General features: G+C 50.5%; 1 protein-coding gene across 2 annotated transcripts in view; it reads right to left on the reverse strand.

The window, feature by feature from the left end:
• The window catches only part of LOC144150252 (prolyl 4-hydroxylase subunit alpha-1-like), a 31570-nt gene continuing 3916 nt past the window's right edge, over positions 1-27654 (reverse strand). Inside the window, exons 3-12 of one of the 2 annotated variants that reach the window (XM_077682108.1) lie at positions 26742-26907; positions 26023-26214; positions 25038-25313; positions 13449-13630; positions 11732-11980; positions 8783-9031; positions 6297-6459; positions 5715-5906; positions 2796-3071; positions 1-791 (exon numbers count right to left, since the gene is read on the reverse strand). In XM_077682108.1, coding sequence (XP_077538234.1) covers positions 561-791; positions 2796-3071; positions 5715-5906; positions 6297-6459; positions 8783-9031; positions 11732-11980; positions 13449-13630; positions 25038-25313; positions 26023-26214; positions 26742-26907 — 2176 coding nt within the window. In that variant the 3' untranslated portion in view covers positions 1-560. The remainder of the gene's footprint in view (positions 792-2795; positions 3072-5714; positions 5907-6296; positions 6460-8782; positions 9032-11731; positions 11981-13448; positions 13631-25037; positions 25314-26022; positions 26215-26741; positions 26908-27654) is intronic. The other variant, XM_077682109.1, reaches the window with a different exon arrangement.

A 27654-nucleotide genomic window follows, 5' to 3' on the forward strand; every position in this document is an offset into this window, starting at 1 on the left:
TCTTCATTAAAAAAACGCTCCTTTAGTTTCGGCCTAAACTTTTTCTGTGAATAAACTGGTTTATTATCATTTAGGTCGGCTTAGGTGAGAGAAGACCCTATCACTACGTCTAATTAAAGTTCTGCGCCACACCGGAAGTGCCAGGTCTGCAATGTCCCGCAAACGGAATTGTTGCTTACCTCAATCTATGCCCGCCACACGAACGCGCGAATTGGGGGGCGATTCATTTCTCTTTGTGAAATGGCAATGGGGATGATGATGATGTCGATAGTGGTGGCGTTAGCAGAATAGCTTTTACTTCAATAAAAAAAATCCAGGCTTTGACAACGGAGGTAATAACCCTACGCTATGTTATTAGGTACAAAAGAACGACACGCAAGAGCCGAAACGGAAGTTCGCGTTAACCGGAGGCGCCTGGCAACTGGACACTTCCGTAGAATTTAACGCTTCCCACCGGTCACTACTCCCTGGCTGCTTGTATAGTATACGCTACTATGAAAATGAGGACACAGGCGGGGTATCGTCTGCGCATGCGTGCACGCCGTGTAATTGTCGATTCTTTAGCGGCCCCCTCCGGGCCAGTCGAAAGGTATCCTAGTCTGGCCCAGCTCGTGTATCCACTTGGTGGCAATCCACTTGGAGCCCAGGAGTACGGGGCAGGCGCCGTGTTTTGTGCGGTTGTCCCCCTCGCTCAGCTGACCGTACTTGAAGCGGTGCTCAAAATGGAAGCCGTGTTTCTGCTCCGGCAGCAGGTTGATCCAGAAAAGGGCACGGCCGGCCTTCGCCTCCACCTGCGGACAGTGCGGGCTACTTTGGTTAAATGATTCTCACACTCAACCGCGTATCTTTCCCGAGGCACTCAGTGGAAAGCCCAAGCGTCCATTAAGCATTAGTGTACTGTTATTACACTTTGGCCTTCTGTGTAAATGGCGCGATTGCTTATTCCTAAAAGGTGGAGCCAGTTCTAAATCGTGCGCATTTACCTGAGAGAGAGAGAGAGACAGAGAGAGAGAGAGAGAGAGAGAGAGAGAGAGAGAGAGAGAGAGAGAGAGAGAGAGAGAGAGAAGCTTTTATTAAAAATATGCGCGCAGGCCTGTTTAGTCCTCACATTCCAGAGAACCTCTGGTGACGTCTTCAAGCCGCTGCCTGATGTACGCCGCCAGTTGCCTTTGCTCTTCGGTGGTGCTTGTTGCGGTCAGAGAAGCATTTACCTGAGAATTCGCACCTGCGGCGTTGCTCGTGCGGCGAACGATATACTTTCGTAGCTTGGGATGCAACAACAAAAAAATTGCAGCCTTTAAAACGGGCCTTGGAAGGTTTCAGAGTAGGGGTAAAGATTTCTGATGGGTCCCGGTAGTCACTTTGATTCATTAGTTGGGTTTAACCTCGTGAGTGACTGATATGCGTGCAATGGCTTGAAGAGCTCTAAAGGTGAATACACCAACAAAACAACAGTATAGCTTACGGTTAAATAATGCCATTTCTAACTCTAAACGCTACACGGACAACCCAAAAGTGCACTGTAGACGCCTATCTATAGGCGCCGAGGAAAAAAAAAAAACATTACGCGAACACTCATGGCCACCCTGTGAATACGAAATCATTAATGTGCAACAATTACTAAGCGGATAAGCCGGTATACGGGCGTCGCCATAGCGCCCTGGATGTCTGGTGACAAGTGCGCAGCTTGGATAGATAAGGGTGCTCTCTTAAGTCACGCGTCCCATCTTTTCTCATTGGCGACTTTTCCTCCTTATCGCAGTTATAAGACTAAGAGCTTGTGCAATCACCCTGTACGGGCTTATTTACAGCCTTAACGTTAAGTAGATAAACCGTGACCCTAAAACTCATTGTACGTATAAAACTACGGGTACCAGTTAACCTAAGAAGGGAGGCAGGAATGTCAACGAGGCTATGGTTGACCTTCAAGATAGTTAACATGTGGTTAAGGTAGAGCTCAAATTGTAACATTAACCCGCCGCGGTGGCTCAGTGGCTAAGGCGTTGCGCTGTTGAGCACGAGGTCGCGGGTTCGATTCCCGGCCGCGGCGGCCGCTTTTCTGATGGAGGCGAAAAGCAAAAACGCCCGTGTGTACGAGATTTCGGCGCACGATAAAGATCCCCAGGTGGTCAAAATTAATCCGGAGCCCTCCACTACGGCGCGCCTCATCGCCTGCGTTGCGTCGGCGCGTTAAACCCTACAATCAATCAATCAATCAATCAATCAATCAATCAATCAATCAATCAATCAATCAATCAATCAATCAATCAATCAATCAATCAATCAATCAAATTGTAATATTAGGCCCAGCGACAGGCCGGTACATACTCGCGTTCGCATCGAAAATTCTTTACACCAAAGGAGACATTTATTGGAAACTGCCCTCTTATTAACTACATCTCAGTTAATTCGCATGCTTTAATTATGCATGCAGGCCTCATCAGTGGATGTCTCTAAAACACGTTTATAGGTTGAGTACCAGAACGCCTTTACTAGGTCCGCATTTAGGTATACCAAGAGCCTCCCTGCCGTCATGTTGTGGATGCGAGCTCTCCTTGCATGCCAGAGGTGCTGGGTTCGATTCCCGTCAAGCGCCTAATTTATTCAAAAATATTTTCTCCCGTTTTGTTCTTTACACCATCGGACCACTGTGTGTTCCGTCCCTGTGCCAGAGACACGTACCGCATTTTCCACCTACGGAGTCATAAATGCTTTCACAGAAAAAATATTTCATAGGTGTGGCACCGGAGATTTCAGCCTACCGAAGAAGTGAGTACAGATTCAGTGTTACGCACCTCCAGTCCGAGCTTGGGGAAGATAGTGCTCCCTCCTCGCTTCACGTCGGACAGGTACATGAGCCAGGTGGCGGCGCGCTGTCCGAGGACGCTGTCCATGTGGCCGGCGCGCTGGTAGGGCGGGCTGTAGTCGTGGTGCGGCGAGTAGTGGCCGCCCACGCCGTAGTTGACCACCTGCGTCTCCTCGGCGCACGCCACGTCCATGCCGGTCACCGCGGACACGGCCGCACTCAGCCGGGCCACCATCGGGTGGTGCTCGTCCTTCAGCCACGCCACCTGCACGCATGGGTGGCACACGCGGGCAGGTGGTGCAGGGGAAGAGTTTGCTTCAGCGTCCGTAGTTACGCCTGTCTTGTTCAAACTATTTTGCTTGCGCACCGTCTGCAGCTCTTAAAGTTGCCCGCATGTCTGTTTTGCCACAGTGCTCGTTAAGGTGTATCGTCGCTGCACTGATATTCCGCACCACTGCAGTCAGAGCTGCCACCATTACCCATCCCCTCCGCCCGTCCCTCAACACCTGAGACGCCCTATATATACTATGGCGCAGACTCCTTGGCTCCCCGCCTTGAACAACCGCGACGCTTGAAAAAGGCCAATACTCCTGACGCAAAAACTTACTTCAGCAATCCCATGAAGCTTCGTCACATATCTCGCACTACATATTACAATTGCCCACCCTGCCATACTCCCAATACGACGTACCATCTCGTATGGGCATCCGCCAACCGCCATTTTGAGCCAACACTTGAACATCAATAAAACTATCGACTTTTAAACTGGTTCTTCCTTCCATATGTCACTTAAACGGTTTCTTACTATTGTTAGCACCACTGCGGTTACACGATACCGCGGTCAACATTAGCGATACGGTGCCTTGGTTCGTTCCGTTCCGGCAAACAATGCGAAGTGAAATGTTTGTGACAGAATTTTCCTGTACTACTTAGTAAATATCAAATCGTTTGTCGCAAGCTTTTACCCGAGTCAGTTATGAACTTGCCATATGCATACATGGTGGCATAAAAATTAGTGTAGAAATGTATTATTTCAGATATTGCGTCTGCTAACGTACACGTTTTATGGCACTGTCTATACTTATAATTACGGTAGAAGGCCAAATAACGTTGTAATGACTGTGCATTTCCTATACATCGTTACTGAGACCAGTGAGAGTTTGTCTTTGAGGTCTTTGTTTATTACGTCTTCCGTGAGCTTTAAGCATGTATTAATTTATTTTTTCACGTTGTATTATTTTATATACTCCAACTTCCTAATCTCTGCATTTTCTGCGGCCATGCACAATAGCTCCTGGGCCCCTGTCAAGCTGCATAAACAACGTTTTCCCCAGGAGACCATCCAGAGTGGCACTTTCGTGGGTCTGGTGAATAAACCTCACTTGCCTTGATTTGATTCAAAGAACCCCCTCCTTTCTTCCTCCTCGGAGAAGTGGGAGAGGGGGATGACCAGCTCTCAGCTCAAAATTCAAGAACGCCTGACCTCACGGGCTTGAGCAGCAGCGGTCTTTATTTTTTTTAGCGGCTCAAGTACATATGCCTATAGAAACAACGAGAACGTTTGAATGTAGCAACGTTGTTCTCCCTTTGATCACTCGGGAGTTTAATCACAATTTGGTTAAGTGCTCCAGAAATACATTCAGCCTAAGACGCCCTACCTCTGCAATAGAAATAGCTGTACATTACGCCTATATTACATGGCATCCAGCTTCACAAATCAAGGCCCAAAGTTATTGTCTCGGAGCACCAGCTAAATCTGATAAAATTTTAGCAAACCTCATCGTCCGGAGTGCGGAATCGAACACAAGGAAGCAACGTATTCCTGCTTGAGGCCGAACGACCATGCGGCAGGCGGGCTCGAGCTATAACAAGTTTCAAAAGCATTCACGATAAAGAGTTGTTTTGAGTCTCGAATTTTAATTGCTTTTTTAAATTTGCCTCTCTCGCGGCTTTCTAAGGGAGTGCTGCTGGTGCTCTTCCCTTGCCGAATGCGCCGCTCGGGACCGGAAGCTCCTCCACGCCAACTGCTTCGGTAGTGATGAGGAAGCCACCACAACACGACAGCGAACTCTGTTGCGCGAGAATTATCTGGCCGCGCAGCAGAAACGAGCCCGTCTGCAGAGCTGTGGGCGGAAACTAAAGATAAGATTGGCACGTTCCACGAAATGGCAAAGTACTATCGGATGAACAGACTAGTAATGGCACAGCCGCAGCCTGATCTTACCAGGGACGACCAGGCGGCGCTATTTAGACAGCTGCAGACGGGCTCTTACTGACTCCGGTCATAATGAAGCCCGTATGCGCAGAACAGTATCCGGACGACACGTGTTCCGCAGGGCTCGGGCCACTATGATCCACATCCTGAGGGATTGTGCAGCAAGACCAGCAGAAGCGGAACTGTGATCCCGCCGTGGTTTCAAGACGCGGCGCAGAGCTATAACAAGGAAGACCAACTCCTGGCCGTCCAGCAGATCCTGGAGGCCCTCGAAAGAGCGACCAAACGAAAGCTGCGAGGCGTCGCCCACCCCTCGGGGTAAAGGCGACTAGCCTGGGGGCGAGTAGCGAGGACGCTGACGAGTAGAGGGTCCAGACAGGACCGACGTTAAGCCGCGTCTAGGTATCCCGGCACCGGGGTGCTTACTGCAGGCGATGCAATAAAGCCTCTTTCATGTCATGTCAAGGAGCATACTGGGTTTCTACAAAAACCACCAGAACGCGTGTTGGCCTTGCAACCATTTCAAACCTTGCTAGTTGAACTCTGTTGTGCAGTTCTGAACACTGACGTTAATGACTATGTCAGCATCAAAGCTTCGCCTAACGTGGGTTTCGTCGCACGCTCGTAAAGAACAGTATATCTGCGTTTGGGGGAGCACCGTTCGGCCCTACACCTCCCGTTGGCGCCGTGTACCTTGCTAATGCGTATCTTAGCCGTCGTCTGCGTGTTGTCCGGAGCATAGACGACGGCCCTGAAGAGCAGAGGCTCGGCCAGTTGCTTGAGGACACGCTGCTCGCGGCCGGTGAGGAAGTTGTGCACCAGGGCGATGCGGGGCTCTTCGCTCAGGACCTCCACGTGCAGGGGGCGCCACCGAAGCATAGCGTCCTGCGCAATTAATAAGCCGCCTCAATTGCAAAAACAGAACGCGGGGCAGCATGGCATTTAATGCAGTCTGTGCCAGGAGTAATTCCGTGTAACTCTACTCGTACAGGTTATTACGACGGTAAATGAGCGTCTTTAAAAATTTTCCCTCAGCGACCTGCTCCTCTGTTTGCACTCAAACATTACACAACAGTCGCGTTCAAGCTCTTGTCTGTTTTTAACACTGGGAGCAGCCACATTGCCTGCTTATATAGAAAACAAATACATAATTTCGCCTGTGGCAAACCTGATGGCCATCTTGGCAACCTTGACCGCCGTTGGGATGTGGCGCCACCTCGCGTATCCATAACAAAACACGCGATGACACGCGAATCACCATGGTCCGTCACTTACTCCAGTAATGCGGAGGATGGTGCAATGAAGTCGAGCCGAGGCTCGTCCTTCGATCCTCGTGCGATTGGATGAACACAGCTGCTCGAACTGCTCGGTGTCGAGCGCCACTTCCGAGTATTTCATCCTCTCGTCGGCGAGCACCGCTTCGACGAGTTGGTCGCGCCTGCAGATCGATCACAACGAAAACTAAAGTTAGAACAATGAGAACTAACGAGCTTCTTTCGAGGACATCCCGACTAGACACCTTGCAGCGCAGTTTTGAAGGACCAACTGCAAAACAATTTTCAACCTCTAGAAAACCCTGTTTCCGTATAGTCTCCCTTAAATTATGCAATGAACAAAGTATCACTGCTGAAATACCCGACGCACAGCGCAAATTATCAGCCAAAATCGGCGATTTTGAAATTCATATTGAGAAGCATGCTGCCATTATGATGAGGCCAAAGTGACGTTTCAGCCGGCCGGCTGGCCGGCCGGGAAAACACTTCGGGCAACCGCTTCGCACGTACGGCAGCCTGGGAGAAGCGCACGCAGCCGAGCTCGACCGGTTCTCCTGGCTGCCCGGCGGACCAAGCCAGAGCCACCTGGCTCTGACCAAGCACGCGGCATGCCGCGAGTGGCTTCCTTTTCATGGCTGCTTGCGTGGTCCGCCGGCAAGTGCAGCCTTGTCTGCTACAGAACTATTTTAAATGTTTCCTACCGATTAATAAGGCCTTTCACGAGGCTACCAGTCATGTCCCCGTTAGTTTTGTGGTACATACTGTACTTCCAAAATACATTTACTCTAGGTTCAGTGAATTGTCCTGTAAGTAGTTAAGTAGAGCGGGTCTCATACGTTCAAGTTACGTGACTAATTATTTCTGTTGTTGTTTTCAACTATTTTGAAGCATTAGGCGACGATTTTAAATGCAGAGCATTTCAGTAACTCACGATGTCACCCGGGTTGACGTCCGTAGTCGTAGTCCGCACCCCTCCCCCTACACTATATGTAAAAAAAAAAACTATCCGGAGCCTGGTTTCGATCCCTCGACGCTGCGGGCGGAACGCAATGTACATGGTGCTCTACCCACTGCGCCACAAAGCCGACACAGAATGGGAGGCTACGAACGCGCCTTATATCCTTGACTCATTCAAACTACGTCAAGAAGCTGCTGATACAACGCATTCACTACCACCAACTCCCCAAACACTGAACGTTAACGCAATACACCCACCCCCTATGCGACGCATTTACTCGAGTCCCCCTCGCGGGGAGATGGGCCCAATTTTTTTCCCGTATCACGCCATTTTGTAGCGATAAGCGCTTTTCAATAGAAAATGGCTATTTTGCTGACCAAGATCATCAGTGCCACGCTTTGAGCCACGCTTGTACACGGGCCGTAACACTCATTGAATGGGCATGTCCTACCAAATATAAATTAACAGACACCTGAAATGACCACGGCGAATTATTCACGGAAGCACTGAATAGGTGCACATGGTTTCTAGAGAATTTATGCAGCGCCACGTGCTTACCATAAGATCGTTATAAACATGGTGCAGGAAACCTTCTCGTATTCTATGCTTTCGTAACGTCCTTTGAAGATGGTACTCCTTTAATGTCGAACTGGATATGCGGGTAAATCTCACGAGGAAATGAATGTTAACGAGACGCCTGTAATGGGGTAATTTACAATGTCGGCCCGCAGTCATTAGTTACAAAAACAAGAAACGTGTCTCGCGCCTTTGCTTTCTCACTGAAAACTAACCAAAAGCGATTGCAAGCGTGGAACAGAAACAGAGAGAAAAGCAAAAAATATCCCCAGTATTTCCGTCCGAATCGAGCGTTATAACTCCATTTAGTCAAGGCACGAGTTTTAGAGCGAAATATCCATTCCTCCAGGTATACAAACCTACAAAAAGCCTCGTCCCTCGTAGCGTCGCTCTGACCTACAAGATCATTCAAGGTCAAGTTACCGCCTAATATGGTTCCGCAGTGAAGCCTGTATTCGCTCGTTTGTTCCAAGGGAAGGGTGCGGAGAGGGAAAAATAGGAAGGGCGCATGCAATCACAAAATGATGAAAAGAGGAGCTGGCCGCATCCTTGTTCACTGCGCGTGCTCAACTACAGCGCCGTCTGCGCAGAGCACTGCCCGCGTTTCGTCCGAGTTGCGCTGCATTTGTGTGCGTGTTCCCTGCGCGCTCTTGGCGCACAAATGGATATATCGCTCCGCAACCTTCGTTTCACCGCGTTCAACGCAGCGACATTTTGTAGAGAAGCTTTGACGCTTCCCCTGCTGGCTTGGATGCTATTTTTAGCTACACCATCAGCAAAATTTGTTTGTTATAGCCGAACGAGCACAAGTGCCACTGAATCTCAGCACGACCACCGAGACTTTGGATTTCGCTCGCAGTATTTGACGATTCGCTGTACCGGTATCCGTTATAAAGAGGTTTGACTGTGTATACAGTCTCCCCCTCGTTCCCGCTTGCTGCCCGCTCACTCACACGTGCGTGGACGCTCCGTCGTGCAGGGCCGACAGGAGGCGGAAGGCGGCCTTCTTGTTCTGGACGCGCAGCGTGATCCTGGACATCGCATCGAGGATGGCCTTCCAGTCGTCCGTTGGGTCGTCCCCCTCTTCCTCCAGGGCGTCCAGGCTCGAGGTCCACCAGCCAATGGCGTTGCCCAAATCGTCACCGTCGCAGCAACGCCGCGCCACCTCGCGTCGGTCGTGTGCCGTCACGTTCAGCAAGGGGCTGCACAAGGGAGCCACTCACTCACTCACTCACTCACTCACTCACTCACTCACTCACTCACTCACTCACTCACTCACTCACTCACTCACTCACTCACTCACTCACTCACTCACTCACTCACTCACTCACTCACTCACCCCCTCACTCTCACACTCACTCACTCACTCTCACACTCACACTCACACTCACTCACTCACTCACTCACTCACTCACTCACTCACTCACTCACTCACTCACTGACTCTCACTCTCACTCTCACTCTCACACTCACACTCACACTCACACTCACACTCACACTCACACTCACTCACTCACTCACTCACTCACTCACTCACTCACTCACTCACTCACTCACTCACTCACTCACTCACTCACTCACTGACTAAACGTCGCGTTCTGTTAAGTCCTTTCAAGGCAACATCACCGCATTGGTGCTCTGACAGAGCGTCTTCACATTCAGTCAGTGCTTGAACTTCACATGCGGCCAAAGCCGCAATGAAAGACCTGATCAAAGCCAAACTAGAAAACACTGAAATGCACATGGATGCGCCTATGTCAAGGCAGTGATTTGTGGCTGCGCAGGTACTCGGCAATACCGAATGCTGGCACGGAGTTACGGAGGATAAATCGGCACTTGCGGGTTAGGCTCTCTGGCTTCGAAAGCGTTAAGGTGCTAACCACCTCTGGGTCCCAATAGGCCGCCGATGGAGTTGCGTATTTGTGCATTTAATGCTCGAACTCTTTCGAGTGAAGCCAGTTTTTCTGTTCTTTTACAAAAAGAGTTATCCGATAATCGATGTGATAAAGTAGGGTTGAGCTATGGCTGGGCTGGGCTGGGGAGGGATATGTGGTGCTTCGTACTGATGATCTTTCCTGCATGAAAATGACAATACAGTAGTCATACAGCGCATGACAATACAGCCGTTACCAGGGGCGTAGCCAGAAATTTTTTTCTTGGGGGGGGATGGGGGGGGGGGGGCGGTCGACCAAAAGATGGGAAGGGGAAATATGTAGGCAAGGCATCTTGCACGTTGTTTTTCAAACTGAGCTTGAAATAACTGACTTAAACATGCGATTTGTGTATGCTGAACCCTAAAAGTAAATCCCACCTCAAGGAGCTTAGATGATGACGATGAGGATGACGACGACCTAAATTCCCGTTCGCCGGTCTATGTGTAGGCCAAGGGTGATTCGTTCGTCCATAGAGCAGTCGGTTATGCGGGCACGCGCTCGTGAGCGTGATCATGAGTGTTCTCGTGAGTAGCGTGCAGTCCCCGAAGTTCGTCAAGCGGAAGTGGGGGCCAACACTGGGTGTTAACTATCAAGATTCGCGTGTTTTAGATTTTCCTTTAGGATGGGACTAATAAGTTTTCTTATCAGCTATGAAGTACAGTCGAGCACGATTTGAAGGTTATCGCGCGAGCATCTAGCGGCCAAGCGTGCTACCTGCGTACGGTTTCATTTCGGAACCATTAAAATCAAGATTTAGCGCTCTTCTCTCCCTCGCTAGCTGTTCCATGCTACAACAACGGCCCGCACGACTGACTTGCCAACCTTTAGGTTTCAAGCTTAACATTCATTGTTTTCAAGCATAGACTTGGTTGCCTTTTATCTACGCTTACGATAATGAAACTGGCATGGAAGATTTGCTAAAGCTGGTGTTATGTCTGCTTCATTTGAATGAGTAGCTTTCCCGCGATAACCTTCGAATCGCACTGGAATGTATGTGCGGCACATTCGTATATTGTGGCGTTAAAGCTAGCAAACGTGCGTCTTCGTCCTTAAGTAATCGCCTCTTTGTTATTTTTTGTGCTAGTAACGTGAATAGTAAACTTACGCTTAGCGGGAAACCTTATTGCACTGCTGTTGAATGTTGCGCTTGTTGCACGGTTCTTAAATTTCATTCTATTTCTAGCCGTTAAATCGAACAGACATGACTTCCGACAAATTCCGGTTAAGCAAATACGGAATGCTGATTCTAACCAAGTCCCTGGGAGGTCATTGAAACAATGAAATTGACAAAAAGACAAAGCTCTGAAATAAAGAGAATTGTACAGTTTTGTTGATGTGGCGAAAATACAAGATGGGCAGAGCAATGCTTTTCATATAGCAGAAATTATGGAACCGCAATAGTCAATGAAATGCGATGTCGGTAGAAAAATAAACATATCGAGAATTGATAGTTGACTGAACAAAATACAGTGACATGCTCTGTCATGTTATTACACTTTGTACCAGTGTAAAGACAAAGAATGACACGCTAAAGTCCAGACCACATGTATGCCTATATGATGCTTTTCCTGCTGTTCCGCCATTTCCTGGCCATGCTATTCCGACAGCGACACAGCGGGACTGCCTCGATCGGCTCGCGGCAGGTTCCCGGCGCAGCACGGTGTATCCGGCGCGAAATGCAGCCGGGCTGTATATGTTGACATGTACAGCATCTGGAGCGGGCACAGGGATTTTAAGTAGCCCTTGTTTTCAGCTTTAAATGAACAAGAATGTCCTTAAAACTGCAGGTTCCGCACTTGCAGGCGACTTCAGGCTGTTCGGGGGGGGGGGGGGGGGGGGGCACGGGTTCGCTGTGCCCCCCTTCCCCCCCTCTGGCTACGCCCCTGGTCGTTACAGAGGATTCTAGACGAACACAGACAGGCGCACGGCGGACAGGCAGACTATGGGGAATACGAGGGAGTGACGCACCTCCTGAGCTCGACCATCTGTTTCGCGCTGAGCCCGTACGTGTGCTGCAAGCGGCAGACGCCTATGGCGGAGCCCGCCAGGTCCTCGTCCGTTGGCCACAACCGCGTGCTCGCACCACTCCCCTCGGGCAGCACCAGTGGCTGCCTGTTGGCGACCGTGGCGTACACCTGGTCTGACACCAGCTCCGGAAAGTTCTTCGCCAGCCACGTGGTGCGCAAGTAGGCCGTCAGGGGGCGCTCCTTTCCCGCCCTAAAATACATCATTTAAAAATCAGGGTCTAAAAGTGTTTAAGACCAACGACAAATCTCACTGAACCTTGGCTTGTGGTGGCACCACACTGAACTGAGCACAGCGCATACCATGAACTCGCCGCACAAGGGGCACTTAAACTAGTACGATGCAGGGTTGCCACCCAACCTTGCGTGTAACATATTGGCATTAAAAACCGCTTCGCCAGCCGTGTTGTCCGCAGCCAAAGCTTTCTCTACACTATAAGTGAAGACGGGTTCGTTCAAATCTGCACAGTCGTTCTTTCACGCCGTGCACTCTAACCTGCTCAACGAGAAAGGGGAATGCGGCGAAGCGTTACTTTGGGAAGTTCCTGGCTCGCTATAAGTTAACCTAAATTAGCGTTCTCTTCAGTGTGTTCTACATTCCTTAAAATCCCCTGGACGTTTAGAGAGTAAACGAGCGCATGCACGCACACAAAACATTGCCATGGTGCTGTCGTTATTTTTCCATGTTAATCTCGATTTTCAACCTAACAGAGAAGCGTTTAGTCTCCACAGCGGCTGGACCAAAATGAAGGTTTCAGTTTTTTTCCCCGTAAGTTTCGTGAAGTATGCGTGGGTTATGCTTCTTTTCTTTATGCTAATGTTATTGCTCACTACGCGGGCCGAATGGCTATTTTCAGCCGCTATTATTTTTTTCAGGACCGCGGGAAAAAAGCACTGTTAGAGCTTGTTTTAGTGCCTTTAAATGTGCGAAATCTCGCATTAACTCATTCTGTCTGATGAACCAAGTAGCCTTCATGTATGAAACATCACCTTCACACCTCACCTAACCTTAAAAGTTCCCCCTAAAACACCCTTGGCACTTGAAAGTATAAACTTTTCGTATCATTCCAGTTTCGCGCGCGGCACGGGAATGCACATGTATAATGCTTAAGAGCAGTTTTATCGTTGAGATTGCAGATTCCTGCAAAATGTGCAGTACAAAAGACGCTTCTGTAAAAGCGAAAATATTTGACCCCCCATAGGTACGCAGGTGCATCGTACAGCTGTTCTGCTAGAGCACTTCTTCGGCGTTTAGGCGTTAAAGCAGACTTTTCAGCATGCATTATTAAATAGCCATCAGGAGAAAAACTAAGCTGTTCGAAGTGCGATGCAGCTCATGCTGACTGCAGCTTGATCGGCCTTGTGGGAAAAATTTCGGTATTCTCTTTTAATACTCCAAACTTTTAGCGTTATGGAGGTGCCAAGGAAACGAGCTAAGCTTGCGGACGTATGGGCCTCACGGAACAGTCAAACTCATTATTCATTGAAATGTTCTCGCCTCCTTCAAAGCGTACGTCACGGAGTTGATGTAGCACCGTTATCATGGTGATGATGGCAAGGATTCAGTCGTTTAATATGAAAAGCACCCAAGGGGCGTTGGCCAGCGCTAGCAGGTACTATGCGATAAATTTGAGAGGCATCGTCAAGAGCCGTTGACTCACGGGTGGTCATCGTCAATATCATAGTCGTCGTCGTGGTCGTCGTCGTCGTCATCGGGGCCATCGAGCCGTAAGCCGGGGTCCAGGGCCCGCATGTAGTCCAGCATTTCGCCGCAGAACTGGAGCCTCTCCTGCTCGCGCTTCAGGTATTCCGCCAGGCCCAGCGCCGCCTCCTTCTCCGTGCTCTGGAAGAAGCGAAGGTGCGCGATGGACGTGAACATCTCGGCGCGCGACGAGCCCAGGAGAGACGCCGCGGCGCCTATCAACGCCCACAGGAGGTGTCCCCGGGAGAAGGAACGTCGTGCGAGGGTTGCCATTGAGCCGTCACGTTCGCTTCTGCATCGTGCCTACCCTTCTTCTTCGTCGTCTTTGCTTTTGCAATGGCGTCCTGTGCGAGCACGCGCCGTTCGCGTGCACTGTCGGCGGGCTAACAAATACTGCAATACTCGTGGGGGTGCTTATTCGCGCAGAGGTTGCATTTTACGCGATCGTACAAATCAGTGACTGCGTCAGATTGAAACCGTTCTATGAACCCGGATTTATTACGTACCATGAGATGGTGATGGCGATGATGGTGTAGTGGCGGCATAGTCATCTGCCTTCAGTGCCACTGTCATCGTCACAAGTTTACGTAACAACCATCATCCAACGCATTCCGCCGCGTCGTCATCAGCGATGCGTCGCTTTGAGCGTGATCCGTGCCACGCTGTAGATCATAACTAACACGACTACTGGCCTGGGCGAAATCGTGTCGTCACCGCGACTAAATGCATCGGGGCTTGCGCACCTGTAAGAAATGTAGGAGGGCGGACATCCGAACCGATCCACGGCCCCTTCGTAGCACTGGGAGAGGCGGTGGTGCATGGTTATTTGTTGATATGAGACCGTTTTGTCTCTGGCAGATCGGGCACCATGGTAAGGGAACGTGCTTGCCGCGGCTCGGTTAGTGAGTCTTCCAGCCATACTCTGGATGGCCTCGTTGCCCGACAAGCCAGAGTGCGCCGCAGTCCATACGATTTCAACTGGGAATTATGGTGGGTGGGTGTTGTTGGGTATTTTTGGCTGCCTGCGGCGAAAATAGGCCTGCGGCAAAAATTTGAATGGTCGTCTTCGTATAGCATATTACGGTTGTAAGGGTTGACCCTTGCACGCGCTCGAGGGCTTTTCTGCAGTTGCCAGGCTGGAGGTGAGAAGAGTTGCTTTTTGTGAATTTGAGGGGGTAGGGAACCTGTCTTCCGGATTGTTGGTGTCGCTTTTTTGTTGTTCGATAATTTGGTTTCCAGTTTTAACTTTGGATAAACGAGCTACCTCATTAGACATGTGAGCTTCTATGAGCTCTTCGGCCGTGTTGTGTGGCTTATAAGCTCTCGAACTTGGCAGTGGAAGTGCTTTGAGAGAGCTGAAGCACCGATTTGTACGCCCTTCTGATTAGTACATTGACTTTAGGCAATTCGGTTTTAGAGGGTTGAAAGTAAGGCAGGGATGACATGTTCCTGCTTGTGGATAATATTTGAATCAGCCGGATTCTTTCGTTTTCCCATAGCACCTTTGGTTGGAGATTCTACGGATAAGGTCTATCGTTTTGGGAAAGTTTTTCAGATATTGGTTATTTGCTGTGTTGTTTCCGATGAGCATTCCTAGAATTAGAGCATAAAGAACACTCACCCCCCCCCCCTCTCCCACCAACGTGCTGCTCACACTCGCACAAAAGCAGACGTGGCGAATACTTCAAACCAACATCTTTCGAACCCAGCCGAACTCAACCTCATCCACCCTTCCGTTTACCTTTCACCACACTGCAAAGCACGCGGACTTTTTGCGACCCAGAGACCTTCCCCCCATTTCATCGAATGAGCAGTGGGAGGAGGCAGTGGCGAGCTCAGACCAGGAGATCGAATCCTCCTTGGTCAACAGACCCGCCGATGTCTCCACCCGGCATAAATCGGCAGCCACGACAGCCTTCTTCTAACCGCGCAACGCTGAAATAAAGTGTTCTCTCTCTCTCTTTCTCTGCTTCTCGCTCTCTCAGCCATGGGTGAATTTGTTTGGATTTGTGCACCGTACTGATATCTGAGCACCACTTGGCTTGTTTTGTAAAAAACAAATGGCGTCCCAGGTGAAGATGAACCTCCCCGACCGTATAGCGGGGAACAAATCTACAGTTTGCGGTCGTCATGCTGGCGTAGACGCCGCCAAGGACAACGGGATCTTGGCCGTCGTCTGACGAAGCACCCACGCGGATACTTCCTCTCGACAGTGGTTGCACTCACCAAAGACGGCCAATAAAGTTCTCTATCTCCCCCGTACCTGTGTCGACAAAAATGGGGACCCGAGCCATTGATGATAACTTTATTTTTCCTCAAACTCAGTGAAAGGAAGAAGGAAGTGGGAGTCTTCCTGGATTCCTCCAGCTCAGATGGCGGCCCCTTGGGGGGCGAGCGGCATCTTCGGCCAGTCGGACGATCTTGATCTTTATTCTTTACTTCAGGGTCGGGGCTGAGCAAAAAGGTTTTCCCACTGCTCCCCGCACTAGTAGTGCGTAAGTGTGCTCGTAGAGTTCGTGGCTGAGCATCGCAAGCCCAAATATTGTGTTTGTGGCTCGATCGGTGCAACATTTGCGTCGATAACTGTAAAAATCGGGATAAATGTGGCTCAATATTGCAGTATCGGGGAATGCACTACACTGTAGCTGAAGACAGGATACAGGAGCCATTCATCAAGATTATCACCACCTACGACGGCCCAGCCCGTACCCACTCAGGTGGATTGGCCAATGACGATGGCAGCTGCCGATCAGCTGAAAGCCGGATCTTTTGCGTTTTGAAACCCGACGTTGTTTAAAGGAACTCACAGGTAGCCTGACATGCCCTTTGACGTTTTTCAGCACATCGTTTGCTCCACGTTAAAATCGCCTGACGTTATGACTGAACGCATTCCTAACAACGCACCCATTTGCGTGTATTGGCCAGCGGCGATGACTACAGGGGTCAAAAACGCGACATTCCGACGCAGAACGCGGAATGGTCCCTTGACTGCGCCTACTAGGAATCGCCTAGACGCTTCCCAGCAGTAGTAGTAGTAGTAGTAGTAGTAAACTTTATTTTGTGAACAGGGGTGAGGGAAAGGGGAAAGATCAAGGGTGGGATTCAAATTCCAGGGCTATTTGGCCATCCCCGGCCCTACTAAGCAGCGCAAGCTGCTGTGCAGGGTCCGAGCTGGACAGGGCTTCCTCCCAGGACTCTAATGAGGTTTGGTGGCTATTTTCGTCCCAAGTAATTGGGCGATTCCAGACTGTATGGATGATGGCGAGACGCGTCACTGATGATGATGGCTGTGACGCACGCCTCTCTTCGCATCGACGTGATGCAGGTCGCACAAGTGAACATTTCCGCGTCTGACTTGCACGGGAGGTGCATAACTCAATTTTGTTCTGCGCTTTGTTGAGTCGTTAGTGCAAGCGCTACCGGACTGCAGGCGACCGAAAAAATACGTACAGCTGCAATGAGGCCGATGTAGAGTTTGCAGGCTTTAGTCGACATCTGCCGAAGACATCGGTAGAGGCCATGTCAACGTGCATCGGGCTACGATAGTTCAATTTTGTATCATTGAAATGGTGGTAATGGTGACGGTAGTTGTAGCGTTAGCCGCATAGTTCTTTATTACTGATAATAAATAAAAGCTCCGAAGACACACGTAATATTCCTATGCAATCTTGCAAGGCCCAAAAAAGAACACAACAAAAAACGCGAACTGGAAGAACCCACCCAACTACCAGTTTCCGGGCAGCCGGACGCTACCCACCGGCCACATATCTCATGCTGCGTGTATAATATACAGTAATACGTTAAGGAGGACACAGGCGGGGCATCATCGGCGCATGGGTGCACGGCGTGCAATTGTCGATTCTCTACAGAACCCCTCCGGGCCAGTCGAAAGGAATTCTGGTTTGGCCCAGCTCGTGTATCCACTTGGTTGCAATCCACTTCGAACCAACGAGTACAGGGCAGGCGCCGTGTGTCGTGCGGCTGTCCCCCTCACTCAGCAGGCCGTACTTGAAGCGATGCTCGAAGTGGAATCCGTGTTTTTGCTCTGGCAGCAGGTTGATCCAGAAAAGGGCACGGCCAGCTTTCGCCTCCACCTGCGGATAGTGCTAGCTATTGCGGTCAAATTATTCTCACGACCTAGCTTTAACGGCGCGATCAGTGCAATGAGCTACCGTGCATGAAACGTTACTCATACTTTGGCTTAATTTATCAATAAGCCGTCACAGACACACACAAAAAAATGCCGAGGTACCTATCTTCCCCTTTTGTTGCAAATGTTGACGAAAGAGGGAGGTCTGCGGCTCTGCCAAGTAAATGCCTCCCTTCTCTTTTCCGCTTATCTCTAATGCTGTTCCTCGCCTGTCTCGCTCTTACCATAGAGTTTCTCAATATCACCTAGAGTGGAAAGTGTCGCTGCGATCGCACGCCGCCATGGGAATTGTGGGTACTGTGGCAATCGGATTGGCAGCAAGTGGCTAGTGCAAAGGGCTATGGGTTAGGCTTCTCGGCTCTGAAGTGCTTGTTAGTTCTGTGTTCGGTACGCTTTTCTGTTTTCGGGATGCCCCTTTCTGGCAATCAATGGATATCACAGATATGTCTAAATAACAGGGTGATCAGCACTTAACGCATGTGCTCGCGTTAGCGGGGAGTTTCTAAAGATGAAGGGGTTACCCCATGCAGCGACTACGACAAGCAACGCGGAAAACGTAGCTCAAAAGTTACAACAACAGGGTGTACGGGGCGACACCGACACGCGACAAAAATTAATACACAGCCGCCCATGTCCTCTGTCGTTCGTCGCTCGTCGCTACAGTTCACTATGTCGTCGCTGCCGCTCGCTTGTGGGCTGCTTCTGGCCGGCAAAAAGCGAGCGAGGGTCCCAGCCGCCTCTTATACCGCATTATACCGTTTGCCGCTGTCGCCCACACTACAGCCACTAAATAAGCTAAGCTAGCTCACACTATCCATTTTCTGTACTCATTCAGTTAGGATTTTCGCGTCGATCATGGATGTCGCTGCGTGCACTTACCCCTTAAAGCATGCACTGCCCTCAGGCGCAACGAGGCAACATACACAGCGACTCGGCAAGCCAGTATTTATTTGCCATTTAAAGCATCCATGCAATTTCATAGTACTTTGCGCGCGTGCTTGAAGACTTACTTGCGGTAATAGGCTTCGCCTCCAGGTTTATTATTATCTTCTTGGACAAAACAAATAAATATGACGCGATTACATCTCTATGTTGCATCTGCTTCGCCTGCCAAATCGCGTAGCGTTCGATAATAATACTGTAATGAGAGGAAGCAAGAACACAGTTTAAGCCAATCTAAATAATTTTTTCAGCTAAATATTACAGAAAATCGAAGAAAACCTTACCAAGTTCGGAGTATGTAATAATTTAAAAATATATCCGGGACGGCCCACTGTATCTGGCGGCCGGAGCCAAAGGTAGGACTTCTTTTTTTTTCTTTGTAACCCCCAACTTTGTTTTGCAACATAAGCCCTCTAACACAGCGTCTTATACAAAATAGTATTTAAAAGCGGCACTTTTGGCAGCAATTTTTTTTTAACAACAAATGGCCTTGTAAATGCTCCTTTCGTTGCAAATGTCGACAAAAGACCATAGTCTTTATCGACCTTTGCCAAGTAAATGCCTCCCTTCGCTTTCCTGCTCACCTCTCATATTGTTCCTCTTGCGTCGCGCTCCTCCCAAGGTAAAAACGACAAAGGTTTGCGTAAATAATTTTAAATTTACCGCGTTCCACTGCTCCAACCCGGGTGACTCGATGCCAACGATGCCGTACGGCGGAGAAGCGCGTGAATCGAGGCGCTATACTTCAGCGTTTATAGAACCACGTTGCCTTACTCCACGTACGTTCCAAGCAGAACATGGAACCTATCTAGTGGAACCTTTCGTAGCTGTTGCCGGTTGATTTCTTAAAATGGCGCCAGAAGCTATAGTGGCGCGGGCGACAGGAGGCGACGGTGGAGGGATTTTTAAAGACGATAGTCTTTCTTGGGCTACTTAAACCCAGAAATTTTGGTCTGTCTGTATGTTTGTCTGTCTGTCCGTCTGTAACTCGATTCAGCCACCCGGCCAAAGTAAAATGCTTACTGCGCAATAGTCTTATATACTCACAGTCAAATGTAAACGTCTAAGCCGGGTTTATATGCTCATACTTGTCAACTTTGTTGAACAAGAACAAGACGTTACGCAAATATAAGACAGGAAATTGGTACACAAGGGATACTTACAGTGTTCCTTTATTAAAAAATTCCTGGATGCTTGGTTTTTCAATAGCAAATTATATTCTACATCTACTGCAGAACAACGCGTACCGCCCGCTGCTGCCCCCGCCACCTCCTGGCGGCATATGAGAAATCACGCGGCAACAGCAAAGGTTCCAGTTTCACGTTCTGCTTGGAACGCACGTGGAGCACGGGAACGCGGTTCTATAAACCTTGAAGTCGGCCGCCACGATTCACGCGCGTGTCCGCCGTACTGCAGCGCTGGCACCGAGGAACACCGCCTGTAGCAGTGGAACGCGGTAAAAATCAAATCGCCTTGCGCAAACCTTTAGTGTGTTTACCTTGGGATGAGCGCGACGGTACAGGAACAGCATGACAGGGGAGAGGGAAAGCAAAGAGGGGCATTTCCTTGCCAAATGTCTACAAATACTATCGTCTTTTGACGACATTTGCAACGAAAGGAGCAGATACGCGGTCAATTTTTTTTTTCTGCAGTTGATGAAGTGTTTCATTTCGCAAAAATCAAGCATGTATGATTTTTTATAAAGGAACACTGCAAATATCACTTCTGTATTAATTTGTTGTCTTATATTTGCGTAATATCTTGTTCTTCTTCAACAATGTTGACAAGTATGAACATTACACCGGACGTAGACAGGTAGGATTACCTGCGACTATATAAGACTATTATGAACGCCGTTTCCGCGCGATCGCCCTCCGCCATGGGTACCTGCCAATATCCAGACCGCAGATCAAGGGAAGAAAAAAACTCGGCGCCTTGTAAACTGTCAAGGGCACCGTCGATCCGTGGTAAAGGATAGACACCTTTCCGCGTTATGCTGTTCAGACGGCGATAATATACGCAAAAGCAGATGGAACCGTCCTTTTTTGTAACAAGCACAATGGGAGACGCCCAGGGACTGTTGGAGGGCCGAATTACGTCACGCTTGAGCATCTCGTTCACCTGTTCGTCAATAGTGCTGCGCTTCTTCGGCGACACACGGTATGGTCGTTGGCGCAGTGGTGCATGCGAGCCGGTGTCAATGGAGTGAGCAACTGCAGATGTTCAGCCCAGTGGTGCCTTTGCGCCGTCAAAAGAAGAGCGGAACCGATATAGCAGAGCGAGGAGCCTCACTGATCTGATCTGAGGGCAGGATCGATCGAAGCGCCAATGTCCGGAGGCGACAGGTCTGGTGCTGACGGGGCAGGACTCAGTCCAGCCACTGGAACCCATGACGGAAAGTCGTCTGGTACGGCGGTGACAAGCTGTGGCCCAACAACTTCGACGCAGCCAAGGACCTCACCGTGCAGGAGACGAAAAAGGCTCCAAGGACTGTTAGTGACTACTATGGCTACTATGGCAGGGACAGCGATTTTCGGTGGAGAAATAAGGGCGGCGGCGTAAAAAGAACAGGTGCATCGGGAATGGGAGAGCAGCTCAGCGGTACTAGAGTAGCCGAGCGGGGAGGAATGTCCGTGCCGTGAGCCACGGTGATATTTGCAGGGACAGCGGACTGGAGGTCGTCATAAGGCGCGTCCAAGGGAGAATCAAATTCTACTTGTGCACGTGCACAGTCGATTATTGCGCGATGGTGAGATAAAAAAATCACGCCATATCCACGGAATGAATGATGATAAGTGGGGCGAAGCTCGAGAGGGGGAGATCATCGGTAACCGTAACTCTCCCGTGAAAGTTCGCCCATTACATCATTAAGAAAGACGTAAGACTGTGTGCGTACATTGTACAAATCAACTTTTATTTTCGGAGTCAATGCTCCCAGGCCCAGAGCTGATGAAAGACCCCGCGCCATCGAGGACTACCCCGCACCACCACCACAATTTGTCACGTAGGATGGGACACAACGGTAAAGAAAGAACTTTTATTTAGGGCGAACTTGTGCCCGAACAAGACGAGAGGAAACGAGCAAAGGTCCTTGCGTCTCGTTCGATCTCCGAGAACGACTGCCTGCGTTCGTGGCGTGATCTCTTGAGTGATCTCCCCCTCGCAGTGCACGTGCGCTCGCGCCTCCGTTGGCGAACACAGACAAGCTCGCGCTCCCGGTGCCGAGTTTGCGCTGCCGGTTGCAGCCGGTTCTTGCGCGTGCAACGCGGCCCACTTTGCGACATCTCCGAAAGCATGCGGCGGTCGCGTACCACGAGACACAAGGGATGGACAGACCCATGGCTTTAGGAGCTTCGCCCCTAAAAAGTCCCAACCTAAAATGACGTCATGGGAGCAGGATGGCAGCACGAGGAACTCGACGGGGTACACGACGTCCTGGATCGTGACACGCGCCGTGCAGGCTGCCAAAGGTTTTACACGTTGCGCAGTTGCGGTACATAACGAAAATTGCGGCAGCGGTGTCGCAACTTTTCTAAGCAAGCGGCAAATATCGGCGGTAATGACGGAGACCGCTGCGCCTGTGTCGACTAGTGCGACTGTACATACACCCTCAACAGATACGTCGATTACACTTATAGGCCTTTTACAATTTGAAAGTCACGCAGCTCTTGCCTCCAGAACTGCGGCGGCTAGTTTTCCTGTTCAATTGGTCTTGAACAACGCTGCATAGGCGATAGTGAGCGGCGACGTGGGCAGGTTGAACGGCGGCTATCGGCGTCACGACGGCTGAAATCGTTGTAATCGGAGGTAGGTAACGGTGACCTGGGCGGCACGTCAGTCATTAGCTGCGAAGACACGTGTGGCGAGCCAAAAGTGTGGTTTCCAACGTCATCAATCATTATGGACACGCGGCGCCGGCAGTAAAGGGACACATGGCCCAGAATTCGGCAGGCGGAACAGCTGGGGTGATTATCAGCCGTGCGCCACGGACTCCCCGTTGGCGGATTTCTGCGTACCGCAGAACTCGGCGGGGTTGGCGGCATGTCCCGAAACGACGCCCCAGCGGGCTGTAGCGGTCTCCCCATGGCTTCGGCATACGCGAGGCTGTGCATAATACAGAGTGTGTGGCAGTGCCTCAGCCACCTGTTCCTTGATAATGTGGCGAAGCGCTGGAAGCGTCGGCGAGACAACGGAAGGAGTCACTTCGGTAGGCTGCGGAGGCACAGAGATGGGCCAGGAACAGACGGTGGCATCGTTGATCCAGGCTCCAGGGTAATAAGGGACACTTGCCGAGCGACTTCTTCGCGAACAAACTGTTGAAGCTGCCGCATCAAGGGTGCGTCGGCCCCGGCCGCTGTCAAGCTGTCAAGCTCGACAACGGCTCTCCCTGGACAGAAGAGCCCCGAGTAAGCGCCATCTGCCTGCGGAGTTCTTCGTAGCTTCGGCACTGGGTGACGATGTCAGCAACAGTTAGCAGATCTTTCGCTAACAGCATCTGGAAAGCATGATTATCTATTCCTTTCATCAGGTGCTTAATTTTCCCTGCTTCCGCCATAGCTGAATCAACACGGTTGCATAGGTCCACAACATCCTTGATATAACCTGTGAAGGTCTCTCCAGGACGCTGTGCTCGTGTGCGGAGACGCTGCTCAGCCCGAAGCTTCCGCACGGCGGGACGTCCGAAGACCTCGACGATACTGTTTTTGAATTCAGCCCAGGTAGCCATGGTGGCTGCGTTGTTGTGGAACCACTTCTTGACTAAGTGGTCCAAATGAAACTCAACGTCATTAAGCTTGATGCGATCGTCCCATCTGCTGTGCATGCTCTGCACTCGTTCGTACTGTCACAGCCACTCCTCCACGTCGTTGTCCACAAGGTCCTCGCAGCGTGAACGCGACAAAACTGATATACACCCGCCGCGGTGGCTCAGTGGCTAAGGCGTTGCGCTGCTGAGCACGAGGTCGCGGGTTCGATTCCCGGCCGCGGCGGCCGCTTTTCTGATGGAGGCGAAAAGCAAAAACGCCCGTGTGTACGAGATTTCGGCGCACGTTAAAGATCCCCAGGTGGTCAAAATTAATCCGGAGCCCTCCACTACGGCGCGCCTCATCGCCTGCGTTGCGTCGGCGCGTTAAGCCCCACAATCAATCAATCAATCATCCGTTCCATCGAAGTTAGGGGAGTATCGCTGGCGAAGCGCACCCGAACACATGTTGGGCGGCGGTGAGCATGGTGCCATGTCTTGGCCAGTGTCACGCTGCATCACGGGCTGTAGCCGTCTGCTTCGTAACTCCAGGATGTTGTATCGGAGTCTTGTGATGCGAAGGTAGGGTCACGCTGGGAACGAACCCGCACACTCCACCAAACTGAAGCGTGGTTTATTGGACCACTAACGAGCAGTTAGAGCTTCGGAGAAGCCGAGGTTCTGCGTGCTAAGCAAGCTATAGCAAGCGGGAGCGCCATTGCGCATGCGTGGCGCGCAAAGCCGCGAATGGCATTAGCTGCGCTTGCGCTGAGCGCGCCGCCGATACCGGAGCGGACTGTCGAAAACGGTCAGCTAAAACTCTCTATTGACTGACTCGCTAGAATAGGGAACACACCAAGCACAGGCGTTCGAGCTAGTACTGATGACTTTTTACAAATGAATAGGGAGCGCTAGTTCTCTCCAAAGTGCACTCGCTGATAACCACTGGGAGATCAGTAAAACACACTCACAATATATATAGAAGGGGTTCGTAACCTGAGTTCGTACCCTTTTTCAAAATTATGTGCCGCGACTGCTTCATTGCTCTGTGACGTTAAAATGGTAAAATGGCTCGTAGTAAAATGGCTCCTGATTCATGCATGCCTCGGGTATGGCTATGGACTCATGTATTCTTGATGTTCGGGAAATAAAACTCGCGAGGCTCCAGGTGTTCTTAAAGCGTAAGGCTTGGAAAACTATCGTATAGGTGTTTGAGCTACTAACACGAGCTCACTTTTAGACCCGCAAGCCATTCGAAACAAGATTTGAGAGGCGTTGCAAAGCGCAATGTCTTCCTGCGTGCACGTTTATTAGTTTCTGAAGCACGAGGGCTTCCAACGACGAGGCGTTAGTGTGTGTACGTTTGTTTGTTTCATCAAAGTAACGGTGCGTGCGCGCGTGTATGTGTCCTTTCTAGGCATGACCACCGTCACCGCTTAAGAGAAATAAAATCTGCTTGCACCTTTCTTCTTGATTAGGTTTCACTTTAATGTGATCTGTGCAAATGCTTCGCTGGTCATCGATATTCGCAGAATGGAATCGCTGAAGGTTTGTGTACCTGGCTTAGTATTTTTGGTTGTCGTGCGTGTACCAGGGATGCCGCATTTTTCCCCCTACAGAGTCGTCGAATGCTTTCACACTAAAACGCTCTGAAAATGTGGCACCGCCATGCAGCCGTCCTCCAAGAGAAGAGGCGGATAGAGGGCTGCACAAACCTGTAGTCCCAGTTCGGGGAAGACGGTACTCCCTCCCCGCCGCACGTCGGACAGGTACATAAGCCAGGTGGCGGCACGTTGTCCCGTCACGCTGTCCCTGGTGCCGTCGGGTTCCTCTGGCGAGCTGTAGTCGGGGTGCGGCGTATAGAGGCCGCCAACTCCGTAGTTGACCACCTGCAGATCCTCGGCGCACGCCACGTCCATGCCGGTCACCGCGGAAACGGCTGCGCTCACTCGGGCCAGCAGCGGGTGTTCCTCGTCCTCCAGCCACGACACCTGCGTGGGTTGGAGACAGGTGCGCACAGAAGGTTCAGGAAAAGAGGCTAGCTTCAGCGGGAAGGGAGGGGGTTTGTTCAAGCAATTGTGTCTACTCTGTATATATGCTCTTAACGACAAAAGAGCGTTCGCTTTGCCTCCCCGCCGTAATAAAACTGGAAAGGAAACTTAGTTTTACTCAACGGGCTGAGGATGGAACGATGGTTGGTGTAATGCTTGGGGACAGGCAACGATCTTCCTGGGTCAGTGGAGTCAACATAAAAGTGCACGTGTTTGTATATGCGTGCGTGTATTCATATATCTCAGGCATGACCAGCGTCACCGGTCAAGAAAAGCGAAATTGGCTCTTACATCTCAGTTCATTAATTGATCATGATGGCTAACGCGCCGATGCTACACAGGCGATGGGGCACGCCGTAGTCGAGGAGTACGGGTTAATTTTGACCGCCTGGGGCTCTTTACCACACGCAGAAATCAACACACGGTGATTTCGCTTTTCGCCTCCATCAGAAAAGCAGCTGCCACGGCCGGCAATCGTACCCGCGTCCTTGGGCTCAGAAGCACAACTGCTTAGCCAATGCGCCACCGCCTCTCGGTTCAGCAGTTGCCACCTCAACGTTGTGTTCTAAAAGTCTCTGCTGGTTATCCATGTTTACAGAGGCCTGTTTCGCCTATAGAGCCTGTCACGCTACATTGGCACAGTGTATACTTTGCTAATGCGTGTCTTTGACGGGACCATAGTCTTGTTCGCCTCATAGACGGTGGCCCTTTCGAGGAGTGGCTCTGCCAGTTGCTTCAGGACACGCTGCTCGCTGCCGGTGAGGAAGTTGTGCACCAGGGCGATGCGGGGCTCTTCGCTCAGGACCTCCACGTGCAGGGGGCGCCACCGAAGCATAGCGTCCTGCGCAATGAATAAGCCGCCTCAATTGCAAAAATAGGACGCGGAGCAGCACAGCACTCCAATAGAAAGCGTAGGCGCTGTTTCTAAAGGCATTTCATGTACGAAGTAAATACCGGAAAACACCTTCCCTCAACTTTCTTAAAAGTAGCACTGGAGTCTGGCACATATATCGAAGATGAATTTCTAAAAATTCTTATGGAGCCCTACGTGAAGGTATCACTCGGCACTTTCACGCGAGTAGGCATCCACCCGTGTAGACATTTAACGAGCTCACGGTGGTATAGAGATCGCCGTGCATCCAGTGGATACCACCTGGTTGTAGCAACTGATATAATTTGAACAATACCGTTACACCCTAAGTACGGAATACATAATCATTTGTAGCGTACGCGTGCCCGTGTTTAGTTCCTGACTAGCTCAAGAGTTTTCGGAAAGTGTGTTAACGCCGATGGGTTTCGGTGAGTTGCTGTTGTGTAAGTTTTCAGCTCGCGCGGTATTGGTTGCCGTGATAAAGAAGTGTCACTGACCCCATTGATGTGCAGGATGATGCAGCGAAGTCGGTCGGTGGGGGAGCGTCTTTCGAGTCCCGTGCGGTTGGATGAACAAAGTTTCTCATACGTCTTGGCGTCCATCGCAACTTCCGAGTTCTTCACCGCCTCGTCGTCCAGAACCGCTTCGACAAAGCTGTCGCGCCTGAGGATAGATCGCAACGAGATTTGAATAGGTAACAATAAAGACTAACAAGCATCTCTGAAAATTATTCCGCCAAGACACCTTCCAAACCACTGATCTCCACTTAGTTGGTGGATGGCGCTTCGCCGCTGTCGCGGCCGGGCGCGCGCACGGCCACCGGAAGTTCAACGGCTCGTCCCGGAAGTCAAGCGTCTGCTACGCTTCTCACCCGCTTATAAGCGTCCCCATTGAGGCATTATGGCATTTTGTTCTCACTTTATTGCAGTTTGGCTGTACACATCGCGTTCAGATCGCAAGTTATGCTATACCGAAATATGGGACGTTAATATGAAGCAGAATTTAATTGCAAAGGAGAACGAAAATGTCACTTGGGTCTCGGTTTGAGAGGAGACCACGCAGCTCTAACGGGATTTATGCTAGAAACTTATGCTAGGGATTTATGCTAGAAAGAAAACAACGTGGGCACGGCGTCAGGCTGTAGCCGAGTTCGTGCACCCGTTCTGTCAAAACAGTTGTCAGTAAAGTGGTCACTGCAGAGCCTGCTGCCTGGGAATGGAGAGCTAGTTACACGGGCCTAGTTAACCACGGTTAAGGAAAAGCGCGGTTATACAAAACCGCAGTTTGCTGCGTTAGACGACAGATGAAACTGCGGTTACGTCGCTAACGATGGTTAACTGAGCTTGGCCAGTTCGGTCACGCTAACCACAGTTTCCGCAGCCGCAGTGCTCAAAATCACACAATTCAGTT

Source organism: Haemaphysalis longicornis, unplaced genomic scaffold (genome assembly GCF_048455015.1).
Source record: "Haemaphysalis longicornis isolate Haplotype H1 unplaced genomic scaffold, Haemaphysalis longicornis Haplotype H1 scaffold_8, whole genome shotgun sequence".
Lineage (NCBI taxonomy): Eukaryota > Metazoa > Arthropoda > Arachnida > Ixodida > Ixodidae > Haemaphysalis > Haemaphysalis longicornis.